This window comes from Nicotiana sylvestris, chromosome 1 (genome assembly GCF_000393655.2).
Source record: "Nicotiana sylvestris chromosome 1, ASM39365v2, whole genome shotgun sequence".
Lineage (NCBI taxonomy): Eukaryota > Viridiplantae > Streptophyta > Magnoliopsida > Solanales > Solanaceae > Nicotiana > Nicotiana sylvestris.
The window spans coordinates 171,711,873-171,727,207 of NC_091057.1; the positions used below are offsets into that span (position 1 = coordinate 171,711,873).

General features: G+C 32.0%; 2 protein-coding genes across 3 annotated transcripts; both read left to right on the forward strand.

Moving 5' to 3' along the window:
• The first annotated feature begins 6,818 nt into the window (after window positions 1-6,818).
• Window positions 6,819-7,697, forward strand: LOC104225710 (uncharacterized). Its single transcript, XM_009777564.1, has one exon. It carries the CDS (start codon window positions 6,819-6,821, stop codon window positions 7,695-7,697), a length of 879 nt encoding a protein of 292 aa, XP_009775866.1.
• A 4,025-nt stretch (window positions 7,698-11,722) lies between these two features.
• On the forward strand, window positions 11,723-15,224 carry LOC104228470 (transcription factor bHLH18-like). 2 transcript variants are annotated; one of them, XM_009780935.2, is made up of 5 exons: window positions 11,723-11,782; window positions 11,877-11,924; window positions 12,313-12,861; window positions 13,637-14,017; window positions 14,619-15,224. In XM_009780935.2, the coding sequence occupies exons 3-5, from the start codon at window positions 12,316-12,318 to the stop codon at window positions 14,691-14,693; spliced, it is 1,002 nt and encodes a 333-aa protein (XP_009779237.1). In that variant the 5' UTR covers window positions 11,723-11,782; window positions 11,877-11,924; window positions 12,313-12,315; the 3' UTR covers window positions 14,694-15,224. The 2 variants fall into 2 exon arrangements, with proteins under 2 accessions (XP_009779237.1, XP_070017084.1); XM_070160983.1 differs by lacking the exon at window positions 11,723-11,782 and having other exon boundaries at window positions 11,847-11,924.
• The last annotated feature ends 111 nt before the right edge of the window (window positions 15,225-15,335 follow it).

Sequence of the window (15,335 nt, forward strand, 5' to 3'; positions counted from 1 at the left end):
CCCCACAATGTACTACTTTAATATTGTTAATGCCTAGTGGACAGAGCACTTAGATTAAATAATTGTTCAAATGTTCAATTCCAAAAATACCCCTCCGACCTTAATGAAATTACCATTTTACCCCTGAACATACTGCAATTTACCAATCTACCCCCATCAGCTATAACCAATTCACCTAATCAATTCCAACCAAAATACAACAAATATAACCAATTTCTAAACAAATTCAAACAACAAATCCCATGAACACAGATTGAACAGCATCAAATTAATGGGAATAAATTAACCATATTGGGAACCAATCCTGATTAACTTAGACAAAAATGAATGAGCAAGGAGACAACAATATTAACAACAAAGATACATGACTCAAACTAAATCAAAAAATTAAAAACCAAAACATAAACTCACATTAAATCACTGGATTAAAAACGAACTTCAAACAAAAATGAACATGAATTAAATCTATATTAAACAACAAACATGACGGATTCAAAAGATTTAAACTAACACTCTTCTATATTAAAACTAAATCCTTTTAAATTAATAAAACAAACTAAAGAAATAATTAATTGAACTTCAACTTAAATCTAAAAACATTATAATTACTAACAATTTCTACCTAAAATAAACAAGAAAAAATGAAACAAACTGAAGAAAAATAAGAAAAACGATAAACACGAATTGGTTAAACCAACTAACCGGATCGGAACGACGATGAACTTGAACGAAAACAAATCTGCCCGGAAACAATTATCGCGCCAAAATAACTCGACGCCGAAGACGACCACGAACGAAAAACCAAAGAAGATGGTCGTTTGGTATCGTTCGAAAATGAGGCAGTGGCAGCCCGTCAAAGAAGATGGACAAAGCAGAAGGCAATGAAACAGCAGCAACTACTACTGCTGGACATGGGGCTCGACGAGGCAACTGGAGGTGAAGCGGAAACTCGTCGAGGCAGCTGGAGGTAGCAGCAACGAGCTGGGAAGCGGAGCTTCTGGTCGTGTGGACGGAGGAGATGAAGCAAACCCTACGTCCGTGGCTGGAGCTCGGAGATGGCAGTGGTGAGCGGAGGCAGTCATGGGAGCTCGAGCTCGAGCTCGACGGAGACGAAGAAGATGAAGTAGCAGCGACGGGGTCTGTTTGGACGTAGCAGAAGCAACAGAAACGAGGTGGGAAGGTTCGTTCATGGCGGCGTCAAACATGGAGTTCGACGACGAAGACGAAGAAGATGAAGCAGCGGCAGCAAGTGGCTGCTTCAGGTGGTCGTTTGGTCGCGGGGTGTGAGTGTGTGTTTTGGGGTTTTGGAGATGGTGAAATGGCAGCCATGGAAGGGGCTTGGAAGCTTGGAGAAGATGGAGAGAAAGAGGGGGGGCGGATGGTTTGGTTTAGGTTTAGGAAATGAAAAATGAAGATTAGGAGGGGTTAGGTCATTTGGGGTTATGGGGCGGACCGGGTCGACCCATGTTGAAATGGACCGGGTCATGGGGAAGGTTGGGTATTATTTGGGTCTGTGGTTTGAAATTGAAGAAGAGGCCCAATTCCAATTTTCTTTATATTTTTTGCTCTATTTTCTTCTACTTTCTAATTAATAAAACTAAAATTCTAAATTAAGTTATAAACTAAATTAACTTATCAAAAATACTAACTAATTCCTAGCAACATTTATCATACATAATTAAACACCCATTAAAACAAAATTGCACAATTCGACATTGAATGCTAAAAATGCATACGATGCATATTTTTGTAATTTTCATTCTTGTAAAACAAACTTAATTATTCTTAATTGTAGAATTAAATCCTAAATGCAAATGTGACATATTTTTGTATTTTTTATTAATTTAACAAATAAACATGCATGGACAAATACAAATAATTATCCTAAAATGCCACGAAAATTCAAAAATTGCACACAAAGGAAAATTGTTTTATTTTGAATTTTTTTGGAGTAATTCTTTCATAGGGCAAAAATCATGTGCTTACAACCCTCGTTTGATCTTGATGATTTATGTTGCCAACCTCATCACAACCGTTGATCTTTATGCATCCAGGAATATATGAATCACTCTCCATTATCACGACTGAAATATAAAATAAAATGATCTTGTGAGAAATTTATATTTGAATTATCAGAACATATACCCGTTAGATGCATTTACAATTAATAATTAAAAATTTAATGAATCATAGAATAAGAAAAACTTAGTCATGTATCAGATTAAAAAAAAACTAAACTTGTTTCATCATAGAAGGAAAAAAAGCATTTAAATAAACATCATAAAATTAAAAATATGAAGAAAAACAGATTTACAATTTGGCATTAGAAGATAATAAAGTTTCTCAAAGGCACTCTTCTCTTGAGCATCCTATAAATCAAAAACAAACAATTGAAATAGAAACTCAAGTCAATTAGGTGTAAGGCATAAAATCTATCAAATCTTTATAATTTCACTCACTACTTATCAAAAAATAAGGCATAATATCTATCAAATTGCTGGGATAACCCGTAAAATTAAACTAAAAGCCCAAAACTCAAGTAGGCATAAGAAGATTCAAAAATACTATAATATAGAGAAATGAGCTTACCAGGGAAGAGACGAACCAAAAAGTTAAAATTTTTGTCCATAAATAGAGATCGCAATCGGGATACACTCTTATTGATCCTTCTGTCTTTCTCGCAACCTTGAAATGCCAACTACTAAAGGTCAATGAAAGAAATAAGAAAGTGGGGGAGGAGAGTAGCGGCTAAGATAGAGAAAGTTTAGGTTTTGGTTTAGGGATTTAGTTTGTGTTTCTTTTTCTATATATTTTGCTTTATTTTACTTCTTAATACAATACCATAAATTCAAATAAAGGTAGAAAAAGTACCTACAATAAACCAAAAGAATATTAAGTTTGACACTCAAAATGCTTCCTTCTCAAAATGCTCTCGGCGCACGTTAGTTAAACGTACGCCAAGCTTGTATCCATGGCGAAAGGAAGAGGCAGAGGTAGAGGACGACCCTGTAAATACCCGCTAACAACATTAGAGAACCTACTGACGACAATTAAGCAACCATTAATGGAGAAAGAAGCTCCATTAACCACTCCACTAGCTTCAGTTCAGAGCATAGATCCATCTACTGGAGGTACTGCATGTTCAATTGGCTCAACTTCGCACCAGTCTTATGTCTCTAAGAAGCTGGATCTAGCATCTCCAGCACCAATTGAAGCAGTACCAGATCCGATGAAAGTTTCAACCAATGAAACAGTAACCATGCAACATCCAGAGCAGATTCAAGTCAACTCAGCAGAAAAACCAGTGGAACCAGTGGTAACAAACAAAAAAACAGAAGAATCTAAACATTCATGGGCAATGCTTTTTCATAAGAATAGATTTGCTACAAATGGTATGTCACTATCTTATATTCCACTGCTAATTGTAGATAGACAGCCTATAGTTCAATTAGACAAATTAGAGGTGGAAGAGGAAGAGATACATCAACTTACATTGGTCACATGTCCAAGAACCATATCCATTATATCACGATGAAGGCTACTACATAATCAGATTCAAAACTATGGAAGATGCTCATGAAATTCTATGTGTTGGACCTTATTCTATAGCTAATAGACCTATAATTCTGAAGTCGTGGACCCCTGATTTTGATTTCACTGAGGAATTTTCTACTGTTATCCTACTATGAGTTAAATTTTCCAAGCTTCCTATGTCTTGTTGGGGAATGAGATCATTGAGCAGGATAGCCAGTGTGTTTGGAAGACCTATTTTTGTTGATGAGTGCACAACCAAGCAAACTAGAGTCTCCTATGCTCAGATGCTTATTGAGATTAATGTTACCAAAGAGCTGCCAAGTGAAGTGTGGGTGATGGATCCAATTGGGAAGAAATTCTTGCAAAGTGTTACTTATGATTGGAAACCTGCTTATTGTGAGAAGTGTCAAATAGTAGGACACAGGTGCTCAAGCTAAGTGAGACATGTTACACAACAACCTAACTAAGTGAAGAAAACTAAAAATACATAGGAATGGAGAACCAAGGCCCCAGTACCTACCTGTTCAAAGAGAAACAGCCCCAGCTGAATCACAAGTTACTGTTAATAAGGTAACTGATGTTTAGAGTTCTAAGGAAAGCTGTGACCTACCAAGTATGGTTCCAAATGTTGAAAGGCAGGAAGATAAAGGAAAAACAGTCCAAAGCCCAGAATTGAACCTCATTAATTTTCCTCCCATGTCCCCCATTCCTGTGAGAAATAGATTTGAAGCAGTGTCCAATAGCAAATATGAAGTGCCACTTGAGGATAGAGGTAGAACAAGCAATCAACAATGAAGTGGTTATTCTGGAATATTATAGGTGTAAATAAAAGGTATAAACAGAAGGAAGTTAGGGAGTATATTAGATGCAATAAAATAAAGTTAGTAGGATTAGTGAAAACTAAGGTAAAAGAAAATAATGCTCAAAGAATTTCAAAATTTCTTGTTCCTGGATGAGTATGCTAGCTAATTATAATGAAGCTAGAAATGGTAGGATATGGATACTATGGGATGCTAATCATCTTACTGTTACTGGACTTAATGATGATCCTCAAATGATTCATTGTCTAGTAAGAAGTATAAGGGAGGGATATAGATTGCTATCTCACTATTGTTTATGGTTTCAATGGGATAAAGCAAAGAAGATCACTAGGGGAGAATTTGCAACAAATTTCAACAAGTATCACAAGTCCATGGTTAGTTGCAGGAAATTTTAATGCAGTTTTATATCCTAATGACAGACTATCTTGTAATCCTATTAGTTACTCAGAGATTCAAGAATTTGGCTGTTATCTTCTGCAAATAGGATTAACAGAATTTCCTTGGAAAGGAGAGTACTATACTTGGACAAATAAACAACCTGGAGATGATAGGGTATGTAGCATGTTAGACAGAGTTTTTGGCAACTATGAGTAGATGATGACTTGGAGCCATGTGGAGACAACATATGATCTACCTCAAATTTCTGATCATAATCCTGCGGTATTGACTCTAGCAGCTTCTTCTTGGAAAGGAAAGGCCCCTTTTAGGTTCTTTAATGTATGGGCTACTCATGAAGATTTCCATCAGATTGTGTCATCTATCTGGAACTCTTCAAATAATTTTGGTTCTCTAAAAACAATATGGATTAAGCTTAAAGCATTGAAAGCTCCTCTAAAGGCTTTAAATGCTAAGGATTTCAAGGACATTACTCAGAGGATTGAAAAGGCTAGATTGGAATTGAAAGAAATACAAGAGCAGCTTGCAAGTATTTATTCTGATGGCTTACTACATAAGGAGAAAGAGACATTACTCAACCTTGAAAAGTGGTCTCTAATTGAAGAAAGTGTGTTGCAGCATAAAGCAAGAGCAAAATGGATTCAACTAGGTGATTCTAACACCAAGTATTTCACTGCAGTTATGAAAGAAAGATCACAAAGAAAACAGATTACAGAAATTACAAATGGTCTAGGAGATAGGGTAACTGATCCTGCAGCTATTAAAATGGAGATCCTGGGATTCTACAAGGCACTCATGGGCTCAGCAGTTAAATCACTTCCTGCCATAAATAGATTATATATGTCTAATGGTCCTATTCTATCTCGGCAACAAAAAATGGAACTATGTGCAGAAGTAACTGATCAAGAAATTCTGGAGAGTCTTAAACCCATTGGAGATGATAAAGCTCCAGGGATTGATGGTTATAATGCTATTTTTTCAAGAAGGCCTGGAGTATCATCAGCAGCCAAGTCAAAGAAGCTATTAAAGAGTTCTTTTTAACTGCCAAGATGTATAAACCAATGAATTCTTCCATCATTACTCTAGTACCTAAAGTTTCTAAGCCCACCACAATCAAGGAATACAGACCAATTGCTTGTTGTTCAGTGTTGTAAAAAATGATATCCAAAATCTTAGCTGCCAAACTACAAAAGGTCATGCCAAGTATAATATGTAAAGCCCAAGTTGGTTTTGTTCTTGGCAGAAAGATAGCTGATAATGTAATCCTAGCTCATGAGTTAGTAAAATCCTATACTAGAGCCCATATATCTAGTTAGTCAAATCCTATACTAGAGCCCATATATCTCCTAGATGCATGATTAAAATTGATCTCCAGAAAACATATGACTCAGTGGAATGGATTTTTCTACAACAGGTGATGGAGGAGATTGGCTTCCCTGCCAGATTCATTAAATGGATTATGGAGTGTATTAAAACAGTTAGCTATACTGTTCTTGTAAATGGAGAATCTACTGAACCTTTTGAGGCTGATAAGGGACTTAGACAAGGAGATCTTATCTCTCCTTTCTTATTTGCAATTGTAATGGAATATTTGAGTAGATCACTTGCTGAGTTGGGAAAAGAGGCCAAATTTCAATACCATCCCAGGTGCAAAAAACTGGGCATAACTCACTTTGCTGATGACCTCCTTCTATTTTTAAGAGGAGACCTACCTTCCATTGTTGCTATGTACCAGTATTTCTCTCAAATCTCTGAGGCCTCAGAACTACAAGCTAACCTAGGTAAAAGCTCAGTTTACTTTGGTGGAGTGAAGCAGGAAGTGAAGAAACAGATTCTAGATCATCTTGGATTTGTACAAGGAGAGCTACCATTTAAATACTTAGGCATTCCTTTATCCACTAAGGAAATTGATTTGATCCAATGGCAAACTTTAATTGATAGGATCATAGCCAAGATCTCCTCATGGACTGCTAAGAAGCTATCATAGTGCACCTAGTTCAATTTGTTATTTTTGGCATCCAAGCCTACTGGGCTGAGTTGTTTATCTTTCCAGTTAAAGTGCTGAAGATGATTGAGGCTTTATGTAGAAGCTATATATGGTATGGTAGCAACACTATCACTAAGAAAGCATATGTGTCTTGGGAGAGAATGTGTACTCCTAAATCTGTTGGTGGTCTGAACCTCATCAACCTTCTTCTATGGAACAAGACAACAATTGCAAAAGTGTGCTGGGATTTAGCTCATAAAGAAGACAAACTATGGATCAAATGGATTAATGCCTACTATGTTAAACAACAACAACTGAAGGACATGCCAATTCCAAAGCAGGCTAGTTGGATGGTCAGGAGGATAATTGCTTCAAGAGATATTCTGCAACAAGCTCAAAGTTCAAATGATCACATTGGCACCATCAGACAACTATACTTACAACTATTAGGAGATCTACCAAGAGTAAGTTGGAAGAATCTGCTATTCCAGAACTCTGCTCGTCGAAAGACTGTCTTCAACTTATGGTTACTACTACAAGGAAGATTACCTACCAAGGACAGGTTAGTTAACTGGGGATTGAACATTAACCAACAATGTGTGTTATGCCAAGGACATGTGGAGACAAGAGATCACCTCTTTTTGTTATGCTCATATGCAGTAATGTTGTGGAAACAAGTAATGAGGTGGATTCAAGAAGATCAATCGAATAATCACAACTGGGATCAACATCTTCAATGGATCATCAACAAAGCCAAAGGAAAGTCAAGTAGGGCCAGCATTTTCAGAATGGTGGTTACTGAAGCTTCATATGCATTATGGATGGAAAGGAATACACATATTTTTGAACAGATATATCGTAGCAGTGAAGTTTTAGCACGAGAAATAGCTTATATATGTAATGTTACAGTAGTTCCTAGAGCTAGAAAACAAATGCAGCAAATTTTGATAGTAGAGTAGCTTAGTATAACTATTTTGCAATCCAGTATATTAGTTGATGATGAGATAGTCAACAGAGTTTTATGCTAGACTATGAATTTGTAAAGACTGATCTTTGGTGATTAATACAAAAGAAGTTAATTACCAAATAAAAAAACCAAAAGAGTAGTTACGTTTAACTAAAATAGAAAAAAACCACTATTTGCATGAATTAAAGATATTGTAAAATATTTTTTTCTTTACCGCTTTTTCATTTGGATGATATTGTTTGTTTTGTTATACGTTCATATTTCAATAATACTAGTCTTAGGGTACGCGCTCCTATATCAATAAAATATACTTTTTTAAAAAAAATACTAAAAGTTAATAAACAATGTGTTTGACTTTTAAAATAAAATTAACAAAAAATGTATAAGTTCTTGAAAATGATGACTACTAAATATTTTATTTAGCCGGCTCAATGAAAAAAGAATTCTTTTCATAAAAGTTTTTAGATGCCTTATTATAGTTTTTGAGGACTTCTATAGAAATATCTTATAAAAGAATATTGTTATTTCTATGATCTAATAATGAAAATAATTAAAAAATATGTAAATACTATTATCAACAAAGATTTGTCAAATAAAATAAATTTTAAAAAAAATCTCTTCCATTATGATTTATGGGAATGAAGAGGTTGGTGTTATGCTCATAGAAAAAATTGATTAGGGAAAACGTAACGCCTAAATGACTTATAATTTTTTACATCAAATAATTTAATATAGAACATAAGGGAAGTTGTTATTTATATAATAATAATAATAATAATAATAATAATAATAATAATAATAATAATAATAATAATAATAATAGAAAAATGATAATTCATTTAGAATATACTTTGTATTCTATTGTTTCCTCCTGATTGCTTCAAGTTTTTTTTTTTTTAATGAATTTGACTCTTAATACTATTATAACTAATTTTTCCATATGCTAATGCTATTCTTATCCAAACAAATTTACGTATCCTATTCGATTTGTCAATTTGGAAATAATTTTACTTATATGATGAATACGAAAAATAATTAAATTAATTCTTGTTAATTAGTTAATTCAAAGGCTTAATTATTTATTCGCAACATTAAAGGAAATAATTATTTTTCGTTAATTCAAATTCTTCATATTAGCTCATCCAATTTTAAATAATTAATTATAATTATACTATGATCTTAATTATATTATCAAAAAGCAAAAAATTAATTTAATATTTCACTTTTTGGATTTTTGTGTTTGTAAAATCATTAATGTACCCTATTCAATTTGTCAATTTGAAAATAATTTTACTTATATGATGAATACGAAAAATAATTAAATTAATTCTTGTTAATTAGTTAATTCAAAGGCTTAATTATTTATTCGCAACATTAAAGGAAATAATTATTTTTCGTTAATTCAAATTCTTCATATTAGCTCATCCAATTTTAAATAATTAATTATAATTATACTATGATCTTAATTATATTATCAAAAAGCAAAAAAAAATAATTTGTGTTTGTAAAACCATTAATGTACCCTATTCGATTTGTCAATAGATATACATATATACATATACATTCTTGACTTCTTCGAGTATTTACTTATTTAAAGACTGACACCCAATAATAAAAATTATGGGTCCACTACTGTAGTAACTAAAGAACTAAAATACCAAATAAAAATATTAATAAACCAAATTTGATTTAAAAAAATTGTAGAAGATAGTTTGATAAGAACTTTTACCTTACATAAATAAATTCACAAAAAACAAATGATAAAGAAAAGAATACAAAAATGTAAGGTCTTCAATATGAATACTTCTTTTAGAAAATGTAAGTACACTTATTTAAAAATAATAAAGTAAATACATAAATAAATATCTACAACTATTAATAATAATTTAAATTTACATAAAAAATTATATAATTAACAACAATTGCAATAAAATAAAATATGAGTTTGATAAATCTAAGAAGTCAATTGATAAGTTTGCTGCTATAAGGAGGTAACAAATGATCTACTATTTGAGAATGAAGAATAATTTTGTATTTTAATCTTAGTTATTTGAATGTTAAATAATTCTTTAATTTCATATACAATTACTATTTTCTTCCATTATCATATACAATTACTATTTTCCTATATTTAAGAAAAATGTAACTGTTACATTTGACATTAACTTTTCATTACATAATAGTGTTGGACAACACTTGTCATGATTTTTCGTAATTGAGCAATATTCATATTTTTATCCTGGCAACCATTTTCATTTATTCAAGCCAACTATTTTTATTTTCTTTATAACTTGAAGCAAAAATACTCATTAGATTTTTCCGAATAATTTAATATGCCCAAAAGATTATTATTACTATAGTAGGATTCAACTCGTGACAAAATCTAATAACTAGCTACCAAAATTTTATCATAGCAATAAATTTGTGGCTAGTTATTCCATAATGACAAATAATGGTAGTTACTAAGCCAACTATTACCGCGCATTTTCAGGACTTAAAGCACAAATATTTATTTAGCTATCATATTTTATTTTAAATAATTTAGTATGGTTAAAAGGTTACCTTTGCTACGGTAACTTTCAGTTTGTGGCAAAAACTAACAATTAGCTACAAAATTTTGTCATAGCAATAAATCAGTAGCTATATTATTGCCACAACTTTTTATAATTTGAAGCAAATGTATTTCTTTAGCTACAATATTTTATTTTAAATAACTTATTGTAGCTAAAAAGTTACTATTGCTACAATAACTTTTAATGCATGGCAAAAACTTATGATTAGCTGCGCAACTTTATTGTAGCAAAAAATTTGTAGTTATTTAGATAGTTATTGCTATGATTGTTATCAATTATAGCAAAAATGAGGAATTAGCTTTACCAATTTAATTTTTGTGGCTAGCAAATTTTACGAATTTGTAAATAGCCAGGAAATTCTAATTTTTATTAGCCATGATTTTTAAATTCGTAGCTAAGATTTTGTAGCTATAGATATATTGTGTTGTAGTGCCTCCAGCCTCTCATTGATGTCGCCTCGTGTCTCATCAATCAGAACTATGTCATCAGCAAATACTATACACTATGACACCTCCCCTTGAATATGATGAGTCAGTGCATCCATCACCAGGGCAAATAGAAATAGGTTGAGCGCAGATCCTTGATGCAACCCCGTAACAACCGAAAACATATGGAACAAAGTGTATGTATAAAATTCTTTTCCGCGTCCAAATACTTATCTTTCTTTCGGTATATGTGGTCGGTAAGTATCAATATAAGAAATAGTAAAGAAGAAAGTGCTATTTCAAGAAAAGTTCTAGAATATCTTAATTCATACGTGCACAACATATTATCACTAGTACTAATATTAATTAATACTCCATATTGTTGGCGTATATATACGACAGGATAGGGTTGCTGTGTCTCCCATGAACGAATAGGATCTTTTCCTCCAATTATACTATACTTTTCCAGCTTATTTTTAGAAGCCCGTACATGTGCTTAATTAATATATATTAGGTTAATTCCATGTTCTTTATTATAGTCAAAGGTTCTTATCAAAGTCCCGCGAAATCTGGAGGATGATTTTTTAGGATGATGACACAGGTTGTGGGAACATTATGGAGAAAATATACAACTTAATTTGTTGTACTATTAAGTTTTTCCACTTTTAAATTGTCAATGGCCAGGTGGAGGAATATAATAGGAAAATTTATAGAAATACTAGAAGCATTATCATTATTCATATATAGTAGCCCTAAAAGTCTTAGAAACTCCAAATAAGACAAAAAAGCAGATTAAATAAATCCTAGCTTTCACCAGCTTAAAAGCTACCACTTAAGATCTACTTGCAAATTTTTATTTTCACACCCAATGGTTTGAATTATAATTATTATTACTATATTTTAATGCCACAAATTAAAGCCGGTTCACATCAACCACCTCGTGAAGACAGAAGAAAATGGAGATAGTGACACTTATATATATGGGGAAGAAAATAGTACAAATGGCAGCAAAAAGTCTCCAAAAGTAGAGGAGTTTGAGATTGGTAAAAGATAAGCTTTGTCCTTTTTCTTAATTAAAAGTAAGTCCTCAGTTCCTTAAACCCTTATATATTCTACTTTTATGACTACCCATTTCATATATTAATTTGCTTCTTTAATTTTGATCTTTTTCAGGAATTCAACACTTTGCTTCTGGGAATTTTCAAGAAACTTGGAATACTTGTAAGATACTTCTATGCTGTTTAATTAAGGACCCGTTAATTCATAGATTTTTTTTTCTTTTCTCGATTTTTTCTTTCAAAAACGTATTTGTCCATGAAATTTTGTAAGTTTTTGTATATTTTTCGAAAATGAGTTTTTCAAAAACCATTCAAATTTTTTTAATTTTTTTCCCCACTCACAAAACTGCAATATATTTTTAAATAAAATGTATGCCCAAACATAATTTTAAATTTTAAACATCTTCATTTCTCAACTTACTCCAAATACTACTTTTTTTCGAAAATTACAATTTTTTTGTCCAAACGCATACTAATTTTCGTGAGTTTTTCAAGATTATATATAGTCGAAGTTTGGACCTAGATTTGATATATATATGTTTGTGTTGCAGGAAATGGAATATCATGGTTTTAATCAACAGTGGCCAATTAACTCATTTGATGAGCTCAGTGCAATATCAATAGCTGCTTCATTTGGTGAAAATTTGCATGAATCTTTCATTTCTCAGCCAAATTTTGGCCTTAAGAGACCTGCAGAAATGTCCCAAAATATATATCATGAAAGGCCATTGAAAAATCCTAAAACTATTCAGAGCTGGAATAATTCCTATGAAAATGATCATATTTTGAGCTCCAATTTGATCAACTCAAATAATTACACTAACCAAGTTGCGAATGTGAAACCTAAAGAGGAAATGACTACTATGTCATCCAACAGCAGTATAACATTTGCAGCTGATCATCAGAATTTGGTTTCTCAAGATTCTTTTGCTAATCAGAATTACATGTTTAAGGCTAATTATGAAGGAGCTAAGAGTACTGTTAGTACAAATGGGAAACTAACACAAGCTCAAGATCACATTATTGCGGAGAGGAAAAGACGTGAAAAACTCAGCCAAAGATTCATTGCTTTATCCGCTCTAATTCCTGGACTCAAAAAGGTATTCAAAAAGATTGTTACTATTTTCTTATTAGTCTGTTCCAAAAAGATTGACGCCTTTCAATATTTCCTTAATAAGAAATATTTATAGCCACACAAATGCTATGACAAATTTCATACCATAAGTTTCAAAAATTTTAAAGCCACACAATGCTTTGACTTATTTAAGACCGGCCACATATCTTAAAAGTCTTCCATTCTTTAAAGTTTGTGTCAGGTCAAACTAAAACAATCTTTTTGAAGCAGATAGAGTATGTATTAATGGATGAGTTAATCTTTTTGTTGCATGGAGTGACAAATGGATGGGTTAGTTAAACTTGGGCAAGATAAAATGAGTTAAATCAGTAAATAAGTCATGATCTGATCTGTCCAAAGTTTGCTTAGGTGAAAATGGGAGAGTTCAAAATGGGATATAATCCAACCCGTCCAACATTACATAATTTATCTTCCTTTTTTAAAAAAAATAGTAAAATCTAATATGATTTTCTTAAATTATAACCTTAATTTCTTTCATATTTACAAAAAAAAAAAAAAAATCTTTAAATTTGATTTTGTATATTTTGTAGCATTTTGACTTAGCCCGTTTGGGTTAAACCATCTTGACCCAAGAATTGTTGGGTTATTTTGGTTCAATCGACAAAATGATCATAATTTAACCTGATTAGAGTTGGACAGGTTGTACTAAAAAAAAAAAAAAAAAAAAAAGAGTTAATTTTATCACCTCTAAATGCTCTGATAAACTACTGATATTAATTTTTTTTTCATCTGGTGAATAGATGGACAAGGCTTCTGTTCTAGGAGATGCTATAAAATACTTGAAACAACTCCAAGAGAAAGTGAAGACACTTGAGGAGCAAATAAAGAAAAAATCAGTGGAGTCTGTTGTATTTGTTAAGAAATATGAACTTTATGGAGATGGTGAAAATTCTTCTTCAGATGAAAACTACTCAAGTGGGACTCTACCAATTGATGAGCCACTTCCAGAAATTGAAGCAAGATTTTCTGAGAAAGATGTCTTAGTTAGAATTCACTGTGAGAAAAAGAAAGGATTGGTTGACAAAACAGTAGCTGAAATTGAGAAACTTCATCTATCAGTCATCAATACCTGTGCCTTGTCTTTTGGAACTTCTGCTCTTGACATAACTATAATTGCTCAGGTATATTATTTCGAGTTTAATTTCTATATATGCATTCAAGAGTAAACAAATTATTTGCACAAAAATTAGTGTAAGGTAATTAATTATAAATAAATCTCTGTACATTCATTTGTAACCTGGTACTTCTTCCATTTATTTTTACTTGTTCATTATTGACTTTGCACACCTCTTAAGAAAAAAAGAAGTGCATAATTTCCATGGTAACCATATTAATTGATGTGTAGTCTTAATGGATTTGAAAAATAATTTGGAATGAGTTATTAATGCTAAGGGCAAAACAAGAAAAATAAATTATTTTTCTCTTGATATGGGAAAAGTGACAAGTAAAAATGAAAATTTATTTTTAGAATACTTTGACAACTAAAAGTGAAAGGAGGGAGTTGTTAATTAGAATGATAACTAATCTACTATCTTGTATTAACTACATTGATAATGTAGTAAAAACAATTAAAGTTTAGTGTTGGTGAATATAACTTAAATCCTAATTACTTTTTTGTGTTGTTGTTCTTGTCAATATTTTCTCTTTCTCCATGGAAAGGCTATTTAATTTTTGTGTTCATTTTTTCATTCCAAAATCTTAAAAAGTCTTAATTCCATGCAGATGGATGAGGAATTTGCAATGACAGTCCAGGATTTTGTCAAGAATTTGCGCTCTGCTCTCAAAATGTTTATGTGAAGGTTGTGAATCGTCTATCGCAATTTCTCTTAATTAGAGTGTTTGGTATGACGGAAATTATTTTCCGTGAAAATATTTTCCGAAATACTGTTAATTATCTTTTTCATGTTTCTTGGATATTTAGGCTTGTGAGGTCTACTTCACCCTTTAAAACCATGTCCATTAATTTTAAGCTTGTTTGCCGTGGGGTTAATTAATTTTATAGGGAGGATTTTTTATTTATATTTTTTGCATGGTTAATTTGTTAACCATGTTGTGAATTTATCCAACCTGTTGTAAACATAGATGACCCTATGGCTTAGGCTTTTTTCTTTTCTTTATACATATTTTTCCACGAGGAAGGTTGAGAAATTCAACGAATACCAAGTGGTCGGAGAAAGGGACAAGAAAGTTTTTTTTAGGGGTGAAGAGGCAGACAGGCTTTGTTCCATTAATTTATGTGTTTTGTCAATGTTTTAGAGATCCTCTTTAATTATCTTTTGGAGGGTCTCTTTCGTTGTTATGTAATGTCATTTGGTTTATGATTCAGAATAAAACCACGTTATTTTCTATCTCCTACTTCTTTGGTATTTAAGTTAATTCATGAATTATAATGCACTATCCCTTTTAATTAAGTTATTCTTGTATATATATTATTCTACC